This window comes from Myodes glareolus, chromosome 24 (genome assembly GCF_982192425.1).
Source record: "Myodes glareolus chromosome 24, mMyoGla1.1, whole genome shotgun sequence".
Classification (NCBI taxonomy): Eukaryota; Metazoa; Chordata; class Mammalia; order Rodentia; family Cricetidae; genus Myodes; species Myodes glareolus.
Window position 1 is genome coordinate 22360602 of NC_142049.1, and position 16083 is coordinate 22376684.

A 16083-nucleotide genomic window follows, 5' to 3' on the forward strand; every position below is an offset into this window, starting at 1 on the left:
ATTCACCAAGTTCTGGGGCAAGGCACTCTATGAGCTGCGGGACTGAACAGGACAGGCTCTCACACTGTTTAGCTTTTCATGGTAATATTTCCCACGGGGAGAGGGCACACATGCCACACCACTGGGCACACAGAAAAGACTTGGTAAGCCGGGAGCCACAGTAAGAGGAATAGATTGGCAAGAGCCTTTAGTGAGGTTTCTGTAAGGAGGAGATGGGCAAGGCTGGTGAGCAGGCCAGGGTGAATAATGTCTGCAGGTTGTAGGGTATAGTATTCGGTCCTGGCATTCTCGTATCTGCTCTTAGGGTCATTGCACAAAGGAATAATGACTTCTAGTGGGACCTCCGTAAATGAGGTGAAGGCAAGTGGGTCATGCCATGGCTGGCTGGTACCTGAAGGGCACATGACCATACAAGCCTTGGTTATCTGCAGGGTCAGTTAGCCTTAGGAGGGGTGCTATCTGCAGAGACAGCAAGACCCAAATGTCAAAACATCAGAACATGGACAATAAAATACAAGGTGACTGTTCATCCTTACGGAACACACACTACAGTGGGTGCAGAAGGCAAGGAAGCGGAAACCGGGACAAAGACTCCGACCTCGGCCGCTCAGCTGCAAGAGGAGGGGTCAGAATGGGAAAAGGTGCTGAGAAAGAAGCAGCTGCTTTCTAGGGAGAAGAAAAGAGTGGCTGAGAAAGCAAAGCCCGGGTAGCTCTGAGGGAGGCGCAGATATTGGGCTTGGGGGTGAGCATAGAAGCACGATGAATGATCTGGTTGCCTGGGAGACACTAGACTGAAAATGATAGTCATGACACGGGTTCTGGACCAACAGCAAGTCTCTGCCCCACATCCCGGGGATGCTGGTGATAGTTGGAGACATTTTTGATTGTCACACCTTGGAGATGAGGAAGAAGTCTACTGTTTGAAGGCAGTAGGCAGAAGTCAAGGGTGGAGCTGGGCATGGTGATGCATGCCTGTAATCCCAACAGAGACTGAAACAGAGGCAAATGGGTCTCTGTGAGTTCAAGGTCAGCCTGGTCTATGTAATGAGTCTCATGACAGCCAAGGATACATAGTGAGACTTTGTCAAAAAAAAAAAGTCAGGGATATAATATAGAGATAGCTTCTCATTCCTAGCCTCACCGACAAAAAGCTGTCCTGCCTGAATGTCGGGAGTGTTGGGGATAGGAAGCCCTGAGCTAGAGGAAGGATTGATAAGGGAAAGTACAGGGATTTAATAGCCAAAGTCTGCAGGATTCCATGTTCTCTGGGACCTAGCCTGAGGTAGAAAAGGAGAAAGGCTGAGAGCTGGTGTTGGTAAAGTGTTTGGTCCCTCGAAACCTGTCAATCAGGGGCTGGGAAGAGAGGAGGGAGATGTTGGTCTAAGGCACAAAGATCAGTGAGGCGATCTGAAGCTCTGTTTTGTAGCACAGTGACCCACAGATAATACCACAAGTAGCCAAACGCAATGTCTCACACCTATAATCCCAGCTATTCAGGAGGCCGATGCAGAAGGATGGCAAATCCAAATCCACCTGGGCAACATGGCGGAACTTTGCTCGAATAATTATAATAACAACAATAATGTATTCTTAAAAACTGCTGTCATGTTGGTCTTCTGTGTTCTTATAACAACAAAAACGACAACTATATGAGGTAATAGGTATGGGAATTATCTTATTAATTTCACAATGTATGCATATATACATATACATATATACATGTGTATATACACATATATCAAGGCATCACAATGGGCATGATGGACACACTCAGTCTTCAGTAATTGACTGGAGGACTCTCCCACGGCTACTAAATTCCACAAGTGTTCGAATCCTTTATATAAAGTGGTGCTGTATTTGCCTGTGACCTATGAACATCCTTTTTTATACTTTGGATTTGTTACTGTTAATTTCTAATACACTATAAGTGCTATGGTGTAGTGTTTGGGTACCAACAAGAAAAGAAAAATGTTTGTTCAGCTTCAGTAAGCACAATCTTTCTCTCTCTCTCTCTCTCTCTCTCTCTCTCTCTCTCTCTCTCTCTCTCAACAGGGTTTCTCTGTGTAACAGTCCTGGCTGTCCTGGAACTCACTCTGTAAACCAAGTCGCTCTCAGACTCAGAGATCTACTTGCCTCTGCCTCCTGAGTGCTGGGATTAAAGGCACCACCACCACCTGTCTGACACAAAATTTTTCAGGCATTTTTTTATCCTAAATTGCTTGAATCCACAGATGTAGGATCCATGAACATAAAGCATCCTCTCTCTCTCTCTCTCTCTCTCTCTCTCTCTCTCTCTCTCTCTGTGTGTGTGTGTGTGTGTGTGTGTGTGTGTGTGTGTGTGTGTGTGTGTGTGTTTGAAGTCAGTGGTAAACTGGGAACTTAAGAAGAAGAGGGGTGGAAAATGAAGAGCCCTTGTGGTATCCCTGTACTTCGTGAGGGCGGGAACTGTATGTGTTCAGCTTTGCCAGCAACCCAGCTATGATGCTATTCAAATATTTTTGTTGAATGAATAATTTTTAAAAGTTAAATCAGTTGCAGCCTTCACCTCACCTGGAGCCCTTGTAAGTTTTATGGAAGCCCCCGTGAACTGGGTTTGCCTTTTAAATAATCAGCGTTTTAGATTCTGATGAAGGCAGAACATTCTCCAGAATCTATTATCTCATCTTACCCTTCACGTATACTCCTGGGCCCTCATCAAACACTTCATAAATACACCGCCATTTTTTTAACCCATTTCTCACCTTTCTTTTGTTGGTACTTTCATACGTGGGTACAATATGTTCTCTGCTCCCTGCTCAACTCCTGGTGGACCCTGCCTGCCACGTGTCCTTCCAAATTCATGATTGCTTTTCCTTCAAAGCATTTTCCTCTTTTGTCTGGTCATTCCCAGAGGGAGATGCAAGTATCCCCACTATTCCCCATGGTGATGTGAGATGATTTGAGGAGTTCTTCGGATAAATACTTTCCTAGCCATGGTTCTGTGGGTTTTGTGAATAAGCACATGGCTCCAACTTCATACCTCTGGTTTTTGGGTGGTCTTGTTTAGGACAAAGGTGCATTTTTAAAGAGGAATCCATTTTAAAATTTAAATAAATGGTACCCTAGATGACAAAGGAAATTGGTTATAGAGATATAAGAGTTACTGGTTTGGGGAACATTTGCATGCTGGCTAGTGTTTTGTCAACTTAATATGAACCAGAGTCCCCAGGAAGAAGGGACATCAATTGAGAAGAGCCTCCATCAGACTGATATGTGGGCAAGCTTGTGGTACATTTCTTGATTAATGATGGAACGGAGGGCCCAACTCATTGTGCACAGTGCTGCCCTGGACTGGTAGGTGGTCCTGAGTTACATAAGAAAGCAGGCTGAGCAAGCCAGTGGGCAGAGTTCCTCCATGGCCTCTGCTTCAGTTCCTGCCTTGACTTACCTGGGGGCTGTGAGAAGAAATAAATCTTTTTTTCCACCTTCATTGGTTTGGGCCAATGTTTTGTCTCAGCAACCGGATGTGAACTAGGAAAACCAGCTAAACCCATTTAAAGTTTGCTTTGCTATCCACAGGAAGGTGCTCTTTATTTCTTCCAAGATTGTTAGTCAATTATTCCAAACCATTTACTTAATTTCCCTTTGAAAATGCTTTAAAAATCATGTATCAGTTCTTATGCACGCAGTATTGCTAGACAATCTCTTCAGTTTCATTAACCTTTTTCTAGTCTTGAACTATTACTGCACTTTTAAATATCATGTTTGACTTACTACCCAGCCCCGCAGCTCTTCCATTCTACAAGGAGAGCTGCTTTGATGGCTCGGGTCTGAGAGGGGGTGCAAGTGGACAGTGGTCGCTGGGGACACCACGCCGAAGGAAGCCCTTAGGGTCAACCAGGCTGTGGTTCAGAACTGGGACCTGTGAGGGGTTCAGAATCCCAGTCGGAAGGGCAAGAGCTCTGCCTTCTGAAGAGAATGGAAAGACTGTAAAACCAAATCAATTAAATACTAGACAATAAATGAGAGTTAAGTGTGATGTTACTCTGTGTCATAAAGAACTAGGCTTGGAGGGGTAGAACTTGAGGGTGGGGACATCCTAGAGACCCTCATGCCACCTCCAATTATCTGACTACGAAACAGTAAACTAATGACTATTAGTCAGTAATGTTGAAACTGCATTTCAACAGATCAAAAAAATACTATATATATACATATATTTATGCATATATATGTACGTATGTATACACATGTATATACATATGATGATATCTGTATAAATCCAGTGTGCTGCTTTGCTATAACTTCTTCCCAAAGACTTCTCATTTAATGACAGTTTCCCCCAATACAAAGCTTCCCCTGGGATGTTAATTTTTTTCTTTGCTGTATACTAACCCCTTCTTTGAAGGGTTCAGTAGAACTTCAGCATACAAGTAAAATTCAAAATACCTTCTTACTCGCATCGCCTATAAATCGGTGGTGTGGGAGAATTATCTGTAGTCTGTCAATCATGTATTTTAATAAAACTCTGATTGGCCAGGCAGGAAGTATAGGCGGGAAAACCAGACAGGAAGTAGAGGTGATGCAATGAGAACAGGAGAATTCTGGGAAGCAGGAAGCTCCCTCGCCATTCCTGCGCAGACCACCGAAGAGGCAGCATGTAACTTGCCCGGCTGAGAAAGGTACAGAGCCATGTGGCTAATGTAGATAAGGATAATGGGGTAACATAAGTTATAAGAGTTAACAAGAAGCCTGACCTAATGGGCCAATCAGTTTATAAGCTTATGGAGTCCTGTGTGTGATTTTCCTTTGGGGCTTGCCGGTTGTAGGGTACTGGGAGGGACAGATACCCCAACAAGCCAGCCCCCTCATGTTACAAATCGGGGGGAAATTTTTAATAAAGAAAAATAGTTAGCCTTGTGTAGAACTTTTCTACAGCACGGGCACAGAGTGGGGCGCCAAGAACACTCACTCAAGCTTAACCTAAAGTCTTGAGCTTTTCAAGAGCCTGTTCCCCAGGACAAAGGACCCCCTCCATTGCCCACCTGCCTCTTGTCCCATCCATACTACACAGTAACACTAATCACGACAAAATAGACCACTGCCGCATTTGGTTAGAGGCACTGCCGAGTTAGTGCTGCTGCCTCTGTTGAATTTCTGGTGGCTTCTGTTTCCGGTGAATGTGAGGAAAAACATCCCACTACCCATGAGTGAAAGCAAGGGATGATGGGAGTGAGCGCTGCTGAGTTAGCTGGTGCCAATGACACGTTATGCTGAATCATGTCATCCACGTGGATTAGCCGAGGGAGACGTCTCCAAAGCGGTCTCTTGCCAATCTCAAATGGGTGTCTCAGTTGGAAGCATTCATCTGGGAGATGGGAGGATCTAAGAGACCCAAATATCCCAGCAGATTCCTGGGCTATGGCAGAGAACAAGACATGGCCCATTATGAAAAGTCCCGAGTCAGATGTTGTCATCTTTCTGGGGTCCCCCAGGTGAGCTCTGGGGTCTCCTGGTGATTGAAGAGGGCTTTGCAAGGAAGAGCTGCGCTGATAAATAATGCATTTCCTTTGTCTTGCAGGAATTCTGGAGGCAGAGGTACAATCAGATCAGCTGTGAACAGCTTACATAGCAAATCTAATAGGTTTGTAAATTAGATTTTGTGTTCATTTGTTTTTGCTGTAAGGCAGCTATTAATCTGCCTCTCCTCTTTGCTGGCTGGTGCTCTTCTTACTTAGCAAATAGATCTGTTTCATTTCACTTTGGTTTTGCATTTCCTTAATCACTTTCGAGGGGGGAGCTGTCAGCGGGAGATCACATGAAATGGTCCATGGGGCTAGCGAGGCTACAGAGATGGGAAACACAGGTGGGCACAAGTTACCTTCTGGCAAAGAGCCCACCCACTTCGTCGAGCTTGAACTCCCACCCACTTTCTTAGAACCCTCATTTTTGCTGAGCAGTGGAGCCCCGGAAGCAAGCCAGGACTTTAATCCAATTTCACTGTAGTTGATGGCTTGTCTGGGAGGTTGAGATGGGGATAAAGCATTCAAGAACTTTGCTGAGGCATCTTAAAATATGTAGGAAGTCAGCTAAGTAATGTTAACTCTAATTGTGGGATTGCAGTCTCAATTCTAGAAGCACACTCTTAACACTGTGGGACTGGAAGTCTTTGGGACAGTCCCCAGCTGGTGGGGAGACTGGTGCAGGGAACCGTGCAAGCACTCTGCAAGGCGTGCTGCAGATACCCCTTGCTTCCCCTTCTCCATTCTCCACAAAATGATGAGTGCACCGTAGCTCGAACCTCTGTCTCAAAACCCACGTAGAAGGAGCAGGGAGGCAAGCGCCAAGATGTTTGACATGAACAGAGGCTACTGTTCAAACTGAAGTTCTTCTGTTACTTCCTCCACGTCCTGTTTTGCTGCTGTTGGGAATGAGAGGTTCATAACAGCCAGAGGCCACCACACTCAGTTTCATTATTTACTCTTCCGTGTTTTTTTAGGTCTTTTGACCGTACCCGATCTGTAAAGTATGTCTGATTTTGACCTTGCATAAATGGCTTGAGAAACTATTCCCTCTACCCTTGACCTCATCGCCTCTACGGTGCTAGTGGCCTCAACCATATGGCACTTCAAACGAAATGAATCTTTTGGCTAACATGTAAATACAGCAGAAATAAAGAAAGTCATATGTCCTATACTTCTCTCTGTTCTACCATGAAAAGATGCCCACTTTTGGAGAAAGGTGACCCTGTCCCCAAGACCCAGGTCTCCATGGTAACGTGAAGAGACACTGCCAGATTGAGTCTGAGAACTAGGCAGAAACCAGGCAGCCCTGGATTCAAACCCTGGGTTCTCTAGGTAGGGTTTCGGGCAAGCACATTCACCTTTCAAACATTGATAAAGCGGCAGCTTTGAACTACTGACTCTAAGGCTCTACATAGCCTATCTCCTGAGATGACCAAGATATTCAGTAGACGTTTGCCACTGTCACTGGATGATAGCTTCAAAGATTGGTGACTGAGGGCAAAGTTCAAGAGTTGAAAGTGGGGCTGGAGAGATGGCTCAGTGGTTAAGAGCATTGTCCGCTCTTCCAAACGTCCTGAGTTCAATTCCCAGCAACCATATGATGGTTCACAACCATCTGAAATGAGATCTGATGCCCTCTTCTGTCCTGCAGGCAGACACACAGGCAGAATATTGTATACATAATAAATAAATAAATAAATAAATTAAAAAAAAAGAGTTGAAAGTGAAGCAACTCAATCCAAAAATGTACCTGTAGCATTTGGGAGATGAGAGAAGGATTCTGGGACCTGAAGGGCACATTCACAGAAGAGAACAAATCTCCCTCAGTAGTCCAGCTGGGTTTGGATAGCGCAGAATATCTGAAGCATGTAAACAGAGGCCGTCCCTCAGGATAGCTAAGCTGCCCCCTTTAGTGTATAGACATGAAGGCGAAGACCAGGAGCCTGAAGAGACCTTTTCATGCCCTCTAGCCAGATAGTCACAGAGCCAGGGTTGAAGTTCCGCACCAAGGATGTCTATGCAAGATTTCCCTGACAGCTAGGAACCAGGATCAGAATGACATGTTACCATTATCAGTGCCTGGATCCTTCTTTTACCACCTTGTGCCCAAGAGAATCTGGGAGACCCCACCTAGAGATTTCCGAGCAGGTCCCCATTACAAGCTTCCATGAGTCCGGAGCTCTGCAGATGCTTTCTCCTGAGCATGCCTGATGCCAAGCAAAATGTCCAGTTTTTAGGGAGTATCACCAGGGACCAAATTCACCTAAAACTACAAGATGCCAGCCATGATGCGCCTAAGAAGACCATGTCCCATCTCAAACAGTAAACTACTTCTGTCACTCACCCCTACTAATAATGGAAGTTGCCGTGAATATTGGAGGACTTGGAATGTGACCACTATACTCATGGTCCTGAGTTTACCGTTCTTGCCTCAAACACACATAAAGAGGCAGTAAGTACCAGGGCTGGGAAGATAGCTCAGTGGGGCGAGTGTTTGCTGAGCAAGTCTGAGGTGATGTGTTCAATCTGAAGAACCCATATTAAACAAAACCAAAATTAAAGCCAGGTGCAGAGGTGTGCACCTGTAATCCTAGCACTTGGAAGGCAGAGACAGGTAGATCTATGGAGCAGCTGGCTAGACAGTCCAGACGAACTGGGAACTCCAGGTTCAGTGAGAGACACCGTCTCAAAAAATAAGATATGCCAGAAGGTGGTGGCACATGCCTTTAATCCCAAGCACTCAGGAGGCAGAGGCACTCTGTGAGTTCGAGGCCAGCCTGGTTTACAGAGCAAGTTCCAGGACAAGTCCCAAAGCTACAGATACCTTGTCTTGAAAACCCAAAATAATAATAACAATAATAATAATAATAGAATAATTGAGGAAGAAGCCTAACATCCTATACACACACAGAGAGAGAGAGAAAGAGACAGAGACAGGGACAGAGAGGGAACAATACCAGAGAGGATGCAGCCATACCAGCCTCCCTGGACCCCTGAGAGGTGGTAGGAAACATAGCCATCCTTTAAGAACTCTAGAACCTCAGAGCCTGGTGCATTCCTCTTAGCTCCCTTCTTTCTGTAAATACCTAGACTGTGGCTTGGAGTGGTAAGGCGATTTGTCCACAGGTGCTCAGTTTGTGAAATACCTCCACGATACATTCCGCTTCCTTCCATGAAACCATAACAATTCCGAAGTTTGGGCTTTCTGTCCTCTTCCATAAGATCCCTTAAGCCCCTCTGCATAGTTACCTGGTCTATCCTCTGCAAAGCTACAAGACAAGTGCCAAGAGCCAGAGGAGTAAGGGATACGGAGGGATAAAGGTGGGCAGACGTGGCGAGGGTGCCATACAGGATAGCCCCCTGAAAAGAATTTCTTTTCTACCTCCGTAAAAGCAAAACAGAGTACTGAGTTCAGGCTTCACTAACAGGATTTGGTCTTTCTGAACTTGGCTGTTCCAAGACAAATGTAGAGGACAGAGGTGTTTGGTTTGAACTCTCAAAAGCTCTAGAATCCAGCCTTACAAACCCACTTATCATTCTAGCCAAGAGAATGTGCTGCCGGCTAGACAAAAGGAACTTGGGACGTGACCCACATATATCTGTGTGCGCTGGCAGGAGGCAGGCTGGCTCCTAGACTGCCTTCAAAGCTATCAGTGGAGCCTGGTTTCTTAGAAACCTACTAGCATAGATTTCAAGTATCTGCGTTCAAAAGCCCTCCCATGCCTGCTGTCCCTAAGTTGGACAGGAAGATGGTTTCTATCCAGCCTGCGGATCTGCCTCAGGAATACAAAACCAGCCAGCTCCTTCCTCCACACCAGGCTTCTCAGGACCAAGTTCAACGTCAAATTCAACAAGTGGTTACTTATAGGACACCTGCTATGTTAAACTGTTATGAAAAGGAGACGTAGGAGAAAAACCCCACACTTGAAGCCTGGTAAGACAGGCAGATACAAGACTAATAATCAAATCATAGATGGGTATTTTTTCTATGAGCAACAAAAGGGGGGCCCGATGAGATGGCACAGTAATCAAAGGGACACTCCACAAAGGCTGATAATCTGAGTTTAACTCCCAGAACTCACATAACAGAAAAGGAGAATGGACTCTTGTCAGTTGTTCTCTGACCCCTCCACACACACACACACGCATGCACACACGTGCACATGTACACACACACACACACGCACGTGCGCGCACATGTGCACACACACAACATACATACAAACACAAATGTATTTGAAAAGGTTTTACAAAGAAGAAATGATAGGAAGGAGGGAAGGAGGGCAGAGCCACAGGCTCTAAGGACATTGTCTGCGTGGGGTTTAGTTATCTCTTAACTTTTGCGGGCTGCCATTTAACAGCTGGCTCCTTGCTCTTGTGGACGCTCCTCTCTGTACTGAGAAGGGAAACTGCACTGTCCTGGCAGAGACTGTCGGTTCCCCTGGAAGCTCAGAGATGGGAGGAGGGAAGAGCAGTTGTAGGGCCCCCACTTCCTGCTTCTAAGAACCAATGTCTGCCGGCTATTCCTGAGGGAGCGAGTTCGTGCGTTCTAGAAGATAAATAGACTTCCCTTCTCAGGTAATAACTGCAATTTCGCTCTTGTGAAGTTTACATTCAAGCCCGTGCAAAAACAAAACTATTAGACTTGTCATGGGCAGGCTCACAGATCTTGTCTACCTTCGTGTTTTTCCCCCCTTTCCAGAGCTGAGGTTGTAATAAATGGCTCTTCACTGCCAGCTGTTGTTGACAGAAGTAATGAGAGCATTAAACACGGCATCCAGCCGGCTTCATCCAAATGGAGACACAACCAGACACTCTCTCTGAGGATCAGGTATGGGTCATTACCTACAGGACAAGAGAGAGAGGTGGGGGGGGGCAGGCAGGCCTGGCTGTCTGTACCATGAGTCACCAAACTGCAACTCTGTTATCTAAAGAAGCCAGGATAGAAATGAATGTTTTCCTCCTGAGGAAGCAGGTTCCATCTATTAAATGATAATTAAAAATCAAAATCTGGGACAAGCCCAGCCACCTGGCCCATGTGGATATGCAGCCATGTGGGCAAGGGGAGGTGGCATGTGTGACCAGCCCCCTAGGGACATCAGTTTAAGTTGGGAACTCCGCTTCTGCGCAGTGCAGGTCACGGGTATCTTTCTCTGGCATAAACAGTTGTTTCTTGTTTGTCTTTCCCTGGTACTTATGTCCCCATTCTGTGACAGTCCTTCACCTTGTCTGCCACCTCCCACGGCCCTTAAAGAATGAAAGACTTTAAGGTAGTCTCCCTACCTCCACCCACATGAAAACGCAGAACTATAGCTGAAAGACACACACAGAACTGACCTGACATCTGGTCGACCTCCAAGAGACTGATCTGTCTAAATCAGAGAAAAGTTTTTGTCCTGGCCTTGGCACCCTCAGACAAAAGTCATCCTCGGGTGGTGGACATGGGGAGAAATGATAACTTTGGTGCTTGGGACTTTGGCTCAGATGCAGTCAGAACTGACCCATCTGGTGCTCATTTCCGAGCATTGACCTGTGGCCCATAAATAGGCAAAGTTAGGCAGAAAAACACAAAAATAAGCAAAGACAGGACAACAAGGTAGGATTTCACACCAGGTGGTACTATATCTTGCAGATTGGTAAAGCTAAAGAGATTGTACTGAAGGGAGCCATTCATTTTCTAAGGGGTCCAAGAGGGCTACTGGGTAAGGCTGGCCTATAACAATGTTTTGAAGGGTAATTAGGAGTTTATCAGGTGTGCCATGTGCATCCTGCATGCACACATTCTGAACATGGTATTTGTGACCAGGGCTGAAAGAGCACTAAACAGAAGATAGGGAATGGGGCGTGGGAATGAGGCAGTCAGGACCATGTAAGGAAAGGTTTGATTCCCCAGGCCATCAGTATGGTGAAGCAGGAGAGGTGAAGGACCACATACACTAGTGCACTAAGCAGGGAGTTGCCCCCTCCAGTGACTCTACCCCCTAGCTCTAGGTGCTTCATGGGGAGAGAAAAAGGGTGTGGGACTAAAAAGTGTTGCCATCTGGGAGCCTGACAACTGAGAGGCCACTTGGAAGAGCTGCCACCAGGCGATCTTTCTCAGTACCTCTTTTTGGGTCACCTAAGTGAGACCCACCCTTGTTGCACTGACTTGACAGTCACGTCCTTTCCTCTGGGTACCATGGAGCTAACAGAGCAGCAACCCCCACCAATCTAAGGCTAAAGTCAAGCCTTTCTCCCCTAGATGGTTCTAGAAGCCTCAGTTCTGAGTGCTGTCCCAGCAGCTCCAGGAGAGCCCTCCTTGCTGCTTTTGCAGACTTCTGGGGGTCCTGGATGTCCCCGTGGCTGTATCACCTTCATATCTATCTATTCTGTCTCATCATCTGAGTCGGTGTAACTTTATCCTCCATCTCTCAGCGGACACTGTCACTGGATTTAGAGCCCACGGGGAATCCAAGATGATCTCATCTCAAGATCCTAAATCATATCTGCCAGGATGCTGTTTCTGCATAAAATCACATTCACAGGTTCCAGGGATTCAGAGTTGGCCATATATTTTGGGTGGCCACCATATTTCATGTTCCCCATTATAGCACCTGAGGGTAAAATCCTACTGCCAGCACCCACCCACGTCAGCTCCTTCTGGACCTTCCCTGTAGGAACTCTGAAAAGGCAGTAAGGAATAGAGAGACGCACACATGCACACACATGTGTGCACATTTGCACACTCACACACATGGATGCACATATATATATATATACATTCATACACATACACTCACATGCATAGTTGTGGGTACACACATGCACGTACACGCACACATGATACACACACACACACACACACACACACACACACACACATCCTGTCTGTGTAGAAAAGGAGGCCATTGCCTCTGTAAGGAGCCTGTAGTCAGCAGCCACTGTAGAAAGAACAATATGCCTCCACCCAGAGGGAAAAGGAATCTCCCTCCACTCAATTAGTTCCCAAAATTATTCACAATAAAAGATTCTGTGAGTGATTTGGAATGATATTTAATAATTGATTGTAATTTCTCATAATTAGTTAGAAATTAATTCCCTCACAGAGGTATTTATTTATGAGCTTTCTGGGGGCTCTCTTTGCTTTTAAATACTTTGGGGTAAGTAATTGCAAGGGATATTAGCAATTTACAAAGTATATTAGCGTGTCAAGTTGTATAGTCTTTCGTGAAGTGGAGTAAGTCAGTCGCTTTTCTTTCCTGTTAACAAGTAAGAAGTCCTCAGCCAAGGTGGCTTCTCCCTGCGCAGTAACTGGAGACTCCAGTCACTAATGGACAGTGGCTAGTGGACGGAATGTGCCATGCCCAAGGGGTGCTGGCTGCCCCCTTGACTGTCTCAGAACACCCTAAATCTAGATATATATTAATCATTCGACTCAGACCCCCACAGAATCAGGTTTCCTCAGGTGTCAGTCACAGCTTCCAGATTCTTCCTCCTTTCCAAGTACACAGACTTGCGACCTCCTAGGACTTGCCTCAGGGTACTCTGCAAGCTCAAGGCTCAGTGTGACCATGTACACATCCAAGAAGAGTCACACATTTGCAAGCCACACATGCATTTGTGGAAGGAAGACAAGCTTCCTTGGCTCGGTTCTCAAAGGGGAAGTAGGGACTTGCTGCAGGAGATACAACTAGACCAGCTGACCCGAGCACCCAGCTCCTTTCTCTGTATGACTACAATCATCACCATGTCTTAAAAATGGTGGCTTAGGCGTTTTATGTGTCTGTCTGTCTGTCATCCGTGGGTGCATGTGTGTATATAGGCATGAACATGCAGAAGGCAGGGGTCACCCTCTGGCATTGTTCCTCACAAGCTGTCCACATTGGTCTTGGAGACAGTCTCCCATTAGCCCAGAACCTGCTGAGTAGGCTAGACTGGCTCGCAATGGAGCCCCAGGGATCTGTGCATCTTCACCTCCCCAGCCTGGGATGACAGGCACATGACACTGTGCCTGCCTTTTTAAGATGTGGGTTCCTGAGATGAGACTTAAGCCCTCAAGCTTGCATGACAAGCCCTTTGTCGACTCAGCTGTCTCTCTAGCTCCTTAAGCAGTTCTTTTTAAAGTTGAATTAAAATATAATTGCATCATTTTCCCCTTCCCTTTTCTCCCTCCAGCCTCCCTCATGTGTCTGCCGCCATTTCAAACTCATAGCATTGTTACATACGTGTGTGGACATGCACACATGTATCTATATATGAATGTTTATAGTCCTAAATACATAAACACAACCTGCTCGGTCTGTATGTTGCTTCTACGTGTGTATGACTTCAGGGCTGACCACTTGGTATTGGATCACCAGCTAGGGGCTATTCTCTGGGGAGACTATCCTGCTTTTGGTATTCCTTGGTTGTTTGTAGTTCTTTGTCTACTGCTGTGGGCCCTGCGAGAGTTCTCCCCTCCCTCCATGTTAGCCAGTATATGGGTGTCATCCTTGACCCAGTCCTTAGGTTCCTATAAGTGGAGCTCACACTGGTGCTCAGGCCCCTAGAGATAGGCTGTGTTTGGCTAAATTCTCCTGAGTTCATGAAGACACCTATTCCTGTTCCAGTGTCTTCCAGCCTTTCCTTGTTCTGTTCTAGAACTTTCCCTCTAGATCTAACTTACCCCAGAACCTAGAGAATGGTGTGATGTATTTTGACCACGCTGTTCTGAACAGGCCCAGAGGATCCTGTCTCTGTAGGATCAAGGAGATGTCATGATTCACAACCCCCCACCAGACAACACTAGAGAAATAAGAGGCATTACACATAATGGGCCAGTGTACAGGCCAGGAGGCTACACTTACAGAATCTTCCAAGTGGAAGTAGCAATTCCCCATCACAGTTCCACAAACCCATCTACAGAGGATGCCACCTCTGCTACCCCTCCCTGCCCCGACCACCACCATCATGGTCACCTGTAGAAGCCTTCTAGGAAAAGCAGAGGCCAATAGGGGATCAGGGCACACATCACTCTGACTCCCTGTTAGATGAAAGTTCCTCTAAGACAGGCAGTTTGATGTAGGCTGGGCCAAAGGGCTGGGTTTGCCCACTACTGAAGATTTCCTGGTGTCAGTGTAGCATCCTTTTATCTAGGGCCTTCTGCAAAGCCAGAGAGCATCCTTGAAAGCATTTGAGCCTCCAAGTGTGCTCACCTGGTTCCTGGGTGGTAGCATCCTCGCAGGGTGACATGGAGTAGAACATCTGAGCCTGTTAAGAGCATCTAGCAGCACAGAGACTTTCTTCATTTGGTTTCCACAGGAAGCAGATTTTAAAGTTCTTGGATGCGGAGAAGGATATTTCCGTCCTTAAGGGGACCCTGAAGCCCGGAGATATTATTCATTACATCTTTGATCGAGACAGCACAATGAACGTTTCCCAGAACCTCTATGAACTCCTTCCCAGAACCTCACCCCTGAAGAATAAGCATTTCCAGACTTGTGCCATCGTGGGCAACTCGGGGGTCTTGCTGAACAGCGGCTGTGGGCAGGAGATTGACACACACAGCTTCGTCATAAGGTAACCAACCATCTGCGGCAAGGGTTTGGACCCTAAGTGGCAGGTATATTTAAGTCAGGTGACTGAAACAGGACATATTTGTCAGGTGCATCCTGTTCTCAACTTCCACTGCTTGTCATACTTGCTTTGGGGGAGCATTGGGTAGTTATCTGTCTCATCACTGCACCCAAACACCTGACAAAAGCACCTTAAAGGAGCAAGGGCTTGTTTGCACATGTGGTCTGAGGGTCCATCATGATGGAGAAGGCGTGGCAACAAGAGCATAAAGCATCTGGTAAGATCACATCTGCAGTTAAGAAACAGGGGTAAATGTCTGTGCTCAGCTCTTTTCTCCCCTTCTTATTCAGCCTGAAGACCCAGCCCTTAGGATGAAACAACAACATTTGGGGCGGGGCTTACTTCTTCAGTCAAACCTCTCTGAAAAGTTCTTCAAAGTCATATCCAAAGGTGTGTCTCCCAGGGGATTCTAAATTCAATCAAATTGGCAATAAAGATTCATCACAGGGATCCTTATTTCCAATCAGAATGTACATCTAATCAATTAAGTCACCTTGGGGACAGGACAGGAGCATTGTGTGACCCAGAGAGTCCAGGTGATTCTGGATTATAAGGTTGGGAATCAGAAAGAAGAGTTCAGAGGTGGGCAGACCATGGCCCTCCGTATGCTTTGTAAATAAAACTTTATTATAACACAGCCACTCAGGCCCACCCTCATCCTTTTAGCTTTCTGGGCAAAGCTGGGATGTTTTTGCTAAAGCAATACAGAGCACATATAGCCTGAAAGGCTGAATATATTTATTGTCTGGCCCTTACAGAAAGAACTTGTTCTCTGAACACTAGACAGAGCCTGGCACACAGGGGAGTAAGAAAATCTGGATGGGTAGTTCCTGTGCTGGGGCCATAAAAGTCATCCAGTATTCTGGAAGGCGTATTCCACCTGTAACCTTAGTATTCTGTAGTCAAAACTTAGGAAATGAAGAGTGATAAAGAAACTCAACAGTCATTTTCTCTGTGACATCGGCTCTTGTTTTGCCATCACTTG

General features: G+C 46.1%; 1 protein-coding gene across 1 annotated transcript in view; it reads left to right on the forward strand.

The window, feature by feature from the left end:
• The window catches only part of St8sia2 (ST8 alpha-N-acetyl-neuraminide alpha-2,8-sialyltransferase 2), a 74288-nt gene that overhangs the window by 31685 nt on the left and 26520 nt on the right, over window positions 1-16083 (forward strand). The window contains exons 2-4 of the mRNA XM_087901302.1: window positions 5561-5623; window positions 10207-10335; window positions 14784-15041. Of these exons, the coding sequence (XP_087757428.1) occupies window positions 5561-5623; window positions 10207-10335; window positions 14784-15041 (450 nt within the window). The remainder of the gene's footprint in view (window positions 1-5560; window positions 5624-10206; window positions 10336-14783; window positions 15042-16083) is intronic.